At 34.8% G+C, this 10,552-nt stretch overlaps 1 protein-coding gene across 1 annotated transcript; it reads left to right on the plus strand.

The window, feature by feature from the left end:
- Positions 1-949: 949 nt before the first annotated feature.
- Positions 950-6,246, plus strand: LOC128555157 (uncharacterized). The gene is made up of 4 exons (XM_053536714.1): positions 950-1,082; positions 1,412-1,559; positions 1,918-2,022; positions 3,544-6,246. The coding sequence occupies exons 1-4, from the start codon at positions 1,048-1,050 to the stop codon at positions 4,234-4,236; spliced, it is 981 nt and encodes a 326-aa protein (XP_053392689.1). The 5' UTR covers positions 950-1,047; the 3' UTR covers positions 4,237-6,246.
- The last annotated feature ends 4,306 nt before the right edge of the window (positions 6,247-10,552 follow it).

The following is a 10,552-nucleotide window of genomic DNA, read 5'->3' on the forward strand; positions in this document are numbered from 1 at the left end:
TTGGTCAAATATCTCAAAAACAAGCACACGGACCTATACATTGTATTTCTTTCAATTATAGGCCATATGTTTATTTATAACTGTGAGAAGTATCATCAAAATCTACATTGTAGAAAAATTTCTATTCGCGAAAATGTTATGAAAGTTATGATTTTCCCATAGACTCTCATTATGAAATATTGCGTGAGGTCCATTTTTTTCAAACCAGTCTAGCAAAAAATCAAGCACACGACCCTATCTTTTTTATTTGCTTAATTTTCAAGGTATATTCTGAAGTTTTGAAAAATCAGAGTTTAATCAAATTCAACATTGTAGAAAAAATTTCGGTCAAAACGTGCAGAACTACCTTAAGCGGTGTGCTTAACATCTTTTCTCCATGTGCTTTTTTGAACAGCTATAGAGTATTTTATAAATATGTTAATAATTATGTTTAGTCAAAATATCTATTGTCTTTTATAGTACCAAATGTACTTTTTATTTTTAATTTTAACGCATTTCCGATTTTCACTGATTATTTATTCAGACAGCATTGTCAAAATACATTGCCAAAGCTTTTGTTTTACATGTAAGTATTATAGTTCTCACAACTTGTACTTAAAAGTCTGTACAAAGTAAATGTATAGTGACCTTTCTCCTCCTATGTTACAATACGACTGGAAGTCGTTGAAGATAAAATTTTAAATAAATGCGATATATATGAGACCACTGTCTTTTCTGAGCAGGGATCGTTATCGATATGAGAAATAAAATGACTTTATTTATACTAGTTTGTTTTTCAATGTATTCGAAGCTAGCGTAGGTAAAGAGATTTACAATAAAACCGCATTGCTAAATGATTACATACAAGACTCAAACATATACACACACGAGTTGTTATCTCAAAAGTTAGATTATAACTTCTTTTCATGTGAAACTTTTACAAATGTATTTACAATCCATGCATAAGGAACAAATATGCATATATTAAGTGAGTGCCAACCGTGTAGCTCACTATGAATTGACGGAAAACTTACACTCGATATTTCTTTCAGACAATAGACTACAAACATGGGAAAAGGAAATGGTGATCACCCTCCACAGAAGTAAGATAGATATTTTGTGTTTGGGAATAAAAACTATCTAAGGATTACATACTACGAATATTTTGGTTTTGGTGTATATGCTCCAATATAAATAAAATTCATTTTAGCTATACATTTAGTATTATTGTAATTGTAAGTGTTTTATGATATGCATTTCAATATGTTAGAACCCATAAACACTTCAGACATGTTTTTTTGCTTTATAATGACACTTTACTTCTATCTTGTGCGAGTATTTAAATCATATTATTAGTTTTTGATCACATAATATAATTTTTATTGCTGTAATTTTGTGTATTTCTTATTTTACAACGGATATTGTTTTTCAGGTTCAAAACCGACCAAAGTTTCTGTCTGCTCTGTATTTTTCTCTTTTTTGGTGCCAGTGTTACATTGTCGGGCCTAAGTACTGGAATGGATGACGGAGGCAGTTTCCCTTACCCATACTTCTTTACTGGCTTTGTTTTAGCGCCTATTGTAAGTTCTAAAATTGACAAAAAGTACTTAATTATCCGAAATACAATATTAGCACATTTTAGGAAATCAACTAGTATTGAATTCATAGAATTAATTGTTGCAAGAAGAGCTTTGAATGGAGACTAGTTTTAGAGTAAATGTTCAGTGTGACGTTTTGTTAGATGTACAAAATCATTTCACCGGCCACTTTTAATTCCATCTAAAGATTGACTAACTACTGCATTTGCATCCTTGTTAAATACAATGTATAATATTTCTTTTGGTTCACTTTAAGCTGGCTCATATTAAAAATGAAATATCTGAGTAGTACCATAATTTTTAATTCATCTGTTAATATTAAATATGTCATTTCTTACAGCTGCTCGTAAACCTCATATCCAGATGGTACGTCGTGACAGCTGTAGAAAAGAAAGGGTTGACCAGAAACAATATTGTAGAAATATTGAATAAAACAACATGTGGTGTAAGTAATATAATTTTCGCATACTGAGCTGTGTTAAGTTACATCATATTTCGACGTTACTGCATATTTCTTTAGTATCATATGAATAGAAAAGGGATTGCATGCTGCCTACATGCATTTAAATAAGGATTGAGAAAAAAATCAAAATGATTTTAAGCAATATTCCCGTTGATGACTTTCCACCAAATTCCTGCAAGTCATTTTGAATTTTACAATTCATGGTTGTCGTAGATCAGGTCTAAGTTTCTCTAATATAGCGTGATGAACGAAACTGATGCCCGATTTTACAATGTACCTTAGGTGGCCCTTATATAAATTCCTTCAAACTATATTGATTTCTTTGAAGATATGACCGCAAAGGAGTGGGTCTAGTTTTCCCTGTAAGGCTGTTTGGGAAAAGGCCTGAAAATCTGTTCTGCTGTAATTGCTAACCCGATTTCAAAATTATTTCATATACATTATTCTTAGTTGGCCCTCAAGATTGCTCAAGCTAGCTACTAAACTCCTGTGAGCGATCTAGGGCCATTTCTGCTGACCAAGGTTTAAAAAGAAAATTGACAGCAATGTTTCTTTGGTATTTGCAGCAGCAGGAGCCCCAATATTCCTTCAATCCAGGCATGCTAATTTACTTAAAAAATATGGCTGTGAGGATGTGGGCTTGTTTTCCCTTCACGCCTGTATGGATAGTTAAATAATCTTCTATTCAGACACTTTACCCGATTGCAAAACGATTTTGCAGCTGTACTTAGAGAAATTATCCTTACTAGGCCTTCTACCCAGCTGTGAAACACGGGTACATTTATAGCCATCTTGTATATTTATGTATTTTTGAATTGATGTGAGTTTGATTTAAGCGGATTTCAGTGAAATTTCGCCACATTACATTTCTCAGGAAATTGTATATAACAGGACCAAAGAGGCCCGTCCCCATATGTTGTCACACGCCTATGTATTTTTTTGAAACTAAACTATTTCATTGCCATTAAGAACCAATTTTGTAAACAATAGTAAGACACTGATGGGTGTTTATTATCTAGCTTTCAACGTTTTCACCATTTAGTCGAAATACTCTTGTTTATTGGGGCTATACATCGAACAGAGGATGTCTATCCGAAAAGAGATAGGCTTAGGTAGCTGGACATGCCTGTATCACTCACTTCGGTCTGGAGGCTTTCTCTCGCACTGTCTCTCCGGTCAGATCGTTCTTTATTTGTACTGACAGAGGATGGATCAGGCTCTCTCAGTAGCTTCAGTTATACGTAATGCTCATTAGCACGTGTTTATCATGAAAAGGATACTATATATTGTATAATATTATGATAATATAATACATTTGCAAATCTTGTATTCTGACATCTTGTTTGCAACACTCTTATACTTTTAGATGTAATCTATTGTAAATGTATTTAATTTATTACGAACAACTATTGTGTGCGTGCGTATGAAATAAATGCGTTTGAAATAAGCTACTTTTAATTAACTGAATATGAGCGTGATAATACCCTAACGTTTTAATTCTAGAATCACATCTGGCCTTGGTCCTGCAAAGTGGGGATGTTGTGGTGCATTCCTGGTTCAATACTTACAGGACTAGGTGGAGTAAACTGCGGAATAGAAGAGAATCATGACAACACAACCTTAACTAACGACACTCGCACAGTAAGAAATACCTGCTACTATGATATTGAAGGAGTACATGGCGAAATGTACAAAGGTTTAGCTACAGGATTAGTTGTCATACACGTGTTTTCGTTTGTATACCTTTTGCTAAGTAACTGTCCCGTTCATTCTGTGCTTGAACAAATAAAAGAAGACCCGCAAAGAAGTGCAGCGTCACCAGCCAGTACTCGTGCTGCTGAGACTCCTTCTGTGGCTCAAGCTAATACTCGTCCTGCCGGAGCTCCTGCTGTAGCTCCTGCAAACACTGGTCCTGCCGGGGCACCTGCTAACACCCATCCTGCCGAGGCTTCTCCTGTGGTTTCTGCTGCTACTTCTGCAAACAACGCCAAGGCTCCAGCTACCGTCGAAGGTGGTAATGACGTGGAAATGAAAACTAAGGTACAACAACTTGAAGTAAGACTAAGAGAACTTGAAAGTAGAGATAGACAAGTTAGAGAAATAAGTGTGCTACCTCCACCACCGACATACAACGAATTGATGAACTCTGATAGCTACAATAGTTCCGGAGCCCATCCTGACAATAGTTTCTCTTGATTGCTCAACAAATCGGCAGGGACCATAATCATTTTATAATGTGAATGAAAAGTAGTAAAGGTACTAGGTCACAATTATAAGAATCATAATGTACAGCAAGTTTTAAATTTATGATCACTAGATCTATTCTTTCTCGGCTAATACAAAGACATTTTTGTCGTGCTCTGTGATCATTGCATACATATTTGGTTTGTATTTGAACAAGGCAAGACATTTAGTCATTTAGAAAAGTAAAAACAAAGTCATGGAGTGTATGTTTCTCGCGTATCAGGCTAAAATAAATTTACAAGGCTATAAAAGACGTTTGCTATGTATATTTATAAGTAAACTCAAATTGCAAATTGCTTTAAAGTCATTCATTGGGTATGAAACCAAGCAATAAACCACGCAGATATAACTATTAGTATTTTGCTAGAATATATTTCTGTTTAGTTTCAATTTATCAAAATTTTATCTATTTTGTCTTTATATTATGAGGGATTTCTTGCAACACATTTTTAACCAATGCATATCGTAAAGAGCCATATCTTTTAATGTGTTGTATTTTTACGTTTGATTTAGTTTTTTTTACGCCCGTTTAAAAAACGGCACGTATTATGGGAACGCCCTTGGCGGGCGGGCGGTTGGGCGGTAAGCGAAAGATTATTGTGCTGCAACGTTCGTCCTGGTAAAGTCACTTTTTGCTGCTTCATTACGTGTCCTAATTTGTCATTTGTATGATATAGCTTTTTTATGTTATGCAATACCTGCAAGACAATCATATTGTTTTTTAGAAACAGAACCAAGTATTATTTCCTAGTTTAGTCGATTCCATTGTTCTTATTACAGAAGAGAAATTCATCTTGACTTTGCGATTTTAATCTGTATTCGTAACAGTACGTTGAAGTAGTGTGGAGGCACGAATTTTAGTTTGTATTCTTACAATTGGTTTGATGTAATAGAAATCCTGCTCTAAAGGGGTTAATTTTGCATCCAGAAGTACAATGGAGAGAGTGGTTTGATTATTCAGGTCTACCCTTGGCAACATTGCTCATACAAATTATGATACTGAAGGAGATTTCTTTTACTTAATACGTCCATGTGTGTGATTTTTACACTGTTTCTTTATTACAATATGTCAGCTGAAAATTATAGTAGTAATTACTTCTGGATGATTTAAGAGATATACAAGCGAAAGTCATGATTCTATTTCTGAAATTTATTAGACATGGGTCACTTATTATTGTTTATGACATATACCATTAAATGTTATATATAACTTTATCACAGAACGAATTTACGGCATTATGTTTTTCATAATATAGCATGCTTTTCCAAAAGGCGACATGTAGTATTAAACAACAATGTATGGTACTGTCATTGTTATTTTCATTTACCAGCAAGTAAAATAGACAATAGCTAGATTTTAAACTCCAAGATGTCGTTACATGAAACCATTTTTATTACACTGTACTTATGGCATTAACTGTTGGATATAATTTTCAAACGAAACATGTGCACGCGTGTGTATGTATGTGTGTGTGTGTGTGTGTGTGTGTGTGTGTGTGTGTTTTTAGATTTTGTTTATATTGTCGTAAATGTATGTTGATTGTTTCCAGTAAAACTGTTTTCGACATTTGATTTGGTGCCAGTAGATGTTAGATTCAAAGATTTGATGAATATTTCTTTCATAAATATACAAGATAAAATTTTCAATTAAATTCATGTTTGAAATTGTCATTATCACAGCCGTTATAACTGAATTCATATTCTACAATTTTGAAACCGATTTCCACCCTAGAAATACAAGGAAATCCTGCGTCAGAAAGTGACAATGACTTTCGAAATAGTTGTTTTAGTGCACAATTATTTATGTGCTTATGTACATCTTTTCAAAAGTTTTAGACTATTGGTGATTACAGATTTGAACAGAAATGCAAATTGTCTTACGAAATTCATTCATTCCTATATATATGACATTTTGTTATTTATAGCCGTGGTTTTCATACCCTATTGATCAATAAAACTCTTACATATGTCGCAAATTTTGTTTTTGCATAATATTGGTTCGATGCCGACAAATTGTTATATTCTATTTTCTATCTCAGCTGGTGCCTGTATGAACAGTTTCGTAATTTTTATAATCCAGTAAGCAATACAAGCGTGTGCATGAGTAAAAACAAAAGACAATTAATCAAAGATGACCTACCGTATTTGTACAACTGTATTACACATAAAGCAAGTGTTTTAAGATTTTTAACAGGTTGAAAGTGTTGATGGTACTTCCCGGCTGGAGGGTAATTGCTAAGGCGGTAATAAATATCAGCCAAGTTATAGACGGATAGTCCCATCTGCACCTACCACCAGTGATAGACTTTTTCTTAATACCATATTTAACAAAAATGGTAAAGATAAAATCAAACAAATAAATTTCTTATACCACTTTATTTCCAGTAGAATATGAAACCTCCAGTTTGCTTATACGTGACTTTGTCCATCGATAAAGAGAAGCTCGTATCTGTATTGGTCATGTTCCTCTCACACTCCCACCCACAAGATAGCTAATACCTTTATTTCATCCAGCATTATTGTTTTATATGCAATTTATTATTCATTCATTATGTAAAACCAGTCATACAACATTTAATCCAAAATCTGCAATACCAACATGCATAAACTGTTGTACAAGAGGAAAAATATAGGGGTAAGAGGACAAAAGCAAGTAATTCAGTATCATTGGTTGAACATTGGTGCGATCAGCGCTGATCTAAATTCAGAGACTGGTGCATCAATGATTTGCATGGGATGGTAATGTGTTCCATTGGACAACAACCCTAAGGAATAATGAATTTTATCTAAATAATCAACTGTGGAAATTAGAATTTGTAATGCCATAAGATGGTGAATTCTTGATTGTCTTTTGTAAGGTGTAAATTATTGTTTAGGTTCAAATTCTACAAGGTTATAAACAATCTTACCAAATAAGCTTAATAAAACAAGTTATCTTTTGGATTGTAATTTCCATTCCAGTGTTTTAAAGATATTGATGACTGTGCCTGAGATATTTCTATATATGAGCTTCGTCGTGAGAAAACCAACATAGTGCGTTTGCGACCAGCATGGTTTCAGACAAGCCTGCGGATCCGCGCATTCTGGTCAGGATCCATGCTGTCCGCTTTCAAAGCCTATTGCAATTAGATAAACTGTAAGCGAACAGCATGGATCCTGACCAGACTACTTGTCGCAAATGCACCATGTTGGTTTTCTCATGGCGCGGTTCATACGTTCGTAGCGAATCTGCAAACTGTCTTGGACATTGTCTAATTGTTAATACATTTTCAAACATATTCATCAGTCTTCAAAATGTTCTCTATTAATAGTTTTGGCACGCAGCTACCTTTGGTGCTCTCAGATGCGTACTTCATTACATTTCAGACAACCTATGCCCTGACATGTTTTACTAGAAATCTTGTTGACCGGTATTATCTTATTTCTCATAAAATATGTCGTAAACGTCTTCTACCTCTGCAATTAAACATTTCACTGTGCAAATACGATACCAGAACTGAATCTAGAAAAATTACAGAAGTTGAAATTTTCCATGAAACTCCTTTCCACCGTTATAATAATATAATCCTATGCTCGGATTATTCATGGTATAAACTGACCTACCTGTTGACATTTCAAACTTCAGATGACAAAAAAATGACCTCAGACTTGGTTGATAACCTCGGTAGTATTATTAGTAGAGCACTTGCTTCGAATCGTGGCGAAAACCTAGTAAAACATACTCGTTCGTAGTGAAAACGTTATACTCAGCCGCTTTGTTAATAGGCCTGACACCTGTTAGATTAGTCAATACGTAGTGAAACGTAGTGGAAACTTACTAAAAACCTAGGTAGAACCTAATATATCCAAAACGGAAATCCTAAGTGTGGGAAACGTAGTAATACCGATCCCTTTATACATGGCAGTTCAACAAAACATGCATGGTAAGGTATTAACAGTCTGTACGTAGTTACTATTTCATCATTTATAACATTTATAACTACGTCATTCGTCGCTCATCTTCAGCACAATGCTACTAATATGATGTTTAAATTTACAAGATTTACTTGGAAAAAGGGCATATATAACTGAGTTGAAAATTCAAATCCTTGCAACCGATCAAAGGCAAATTTTTTACGGTATATATCTAGCGATTTGATCAACATGAACATATCATTTTTGTTCTTACTCAGGTCAATTTCATTGTAATGAGGTTACGATAATTACATACTTCTTTGATCATATATTTTGTAAGGGTCTACACCGACCAAGAAATATTTTACAACTGTTATTTTTCTATAGATTATGTATTTAAAGTTATCCATAGGGACATTTAGAATTGAGTTTAAATCTTTATCGTCTATTTTACAGCTATAATGCCGCTTGATAATATTGTTTAGAATTTCTTTTTCAAATAGAACATTAAAAATCTCTGAAAAAATACATTTAAAAAGAGAATGATATATTTTTTTCACTTCCGGCAGACGTCCGTTCGATTAGAATTTTCTTCTAAGCTTTTCTAAAGCTTCTCGGGGCCCAAAGGAAGGGACAGTTGACAAACAAGCCTGCCAGGTGAAGTTCTCGCAAAAATGGTGAGACGCTAATTTGGCAGCTTTCACCAGGGCCAAGTTCAGTGTACAATTGTTGAAATTCAGTAACTAGGAAATGCTTGGGCCTACAGTCCTCGGATTGGCGGAGGTTGATCATAACCTGAAGATGACTTATTGATTTTGAGGTCATTAGGTCATGGTGACAGTGACTATGGCCCCTAATATGTCACAGTGACCTGCAACAGGGAAACTGTTTTTAGTCTATAGCACAACCTATCATGTAATCAGAGATATAGATAACAATTGTTATCTATGTGTCTGATATAACTTTGAAAGGAGCAACACTGGACCTCTCCTAGGTTTCTTTTTTAAGAGAAGCCTACTTGTTTGTTTCATGTTATAGACTGTGCTGTCACAATTTTGATTGGTGTTATTATTCTGTGAAAAGGCATGTGGTTTGTGTTTGCTATTATAATAAGCAATTGTTTTGGCATGCAATTTACATAAATACCAAGCTACGGAGAAATGAAAGCTTAAAATGCAAATGTTTATTTTTATCTTACTTCAAATTGAATATTAAACAGATGACCAAGATAAATCTCAAGCCAGTTAAAAGCAATCTTTGTACATCCCTTATTTTTACCAAGATAAATCTCACGCCAATTAAAAGCAGATCCTTGTACATCTCTTGTGCATAAGTCTGTATCCTATAAATTTCGTGCTGGATTATTTTAATTATTTATTTGTTTAATTAAGTGCTGACATTACTACATGCTAAAAGAGAATTTAAATAAAATAATTACACACATTCCCTTACGTTCTGCAGCAAGTATCAAGACAAAAGGTGGTATATTATACAGTTATTTGAGAAGGGCATATAATATAACAATTATAGACTTAATTTGAGGTCAATATGTGTTTTGCATATGTTGAGGTCAATATGTGTTTTACGGACCTGTAAAAATGATATTGACCGAGGACGTACAGGCCCGTAAAACACATATTGACCTCAACATAAGTCTATAATTGTTATATTACAGTATATGCCCTTCTCAAATGCACTCATTTGACTGACCAATATTTCATGCACATAAGAAAAAGTGATATCACAAGAGTCATTATCACTTTTGCGGGTCAATATCGCTTTTTGTGGACCCGCGCGTGCACCCCTTCCGACCAATCAAATGAGCGCATTTGAGAAGGTATATATTATTAATTATTCTAACGAGCCCGCCCGTTTTGCTCAGTAGGTCGAGCGTTGGTCTACGGATCGCGGGGGTCGTGAGTTCGATCCCCGGGCTGGGGGTATGTTCTCCGTGACGATTTGATAAAAGACATTGTGTCTGAAATCATTCGTCCTCCACCTCTGAATCATGTGGGGAAGTTGGCAGTTACTTGCTGAGAACAGATTTGTACTGGTACAGAATCCAGGTACACTGGTTAGGTTAACTGCCCTCCCCCCCCCCCCCCCCCCCCCCCCCCCCCCCCACACACACACAAAACACACAAAACAACAACAACAACAACAACAACAAAAAAAACAATAATTATTCTAACACAACCAGCAAATAACCTATATACACATAGAAGAAAATCATTCAACAGTTATTTTGCGATAACCCATGCGAGTGCAGCGATGTCATCCGATCCAGATGCGTAGCACGGTCGTAAAAAGTAGTTACCATTTTTCTAACGCTGTTGATACTAGTATGTCGTGTTAGAATCGAAATAACAAGTTC

This window comes from Mercenaria mercenaria, chromosome 1 (assembly GCF_021730395.1).
Source record: "Mercenaria mercenaria strain notata chromosome 1, MADL_Memer_1, whole genome shotgun sequence".
In the NCBI taxonomy this organism is placed as follows: domain Eukaryota; kingdom Metazoa; phylum Mollusca; class Bivalvia; order Venerida; family Veneridae; genus Mercenaria; species Mercenaria mercenaria.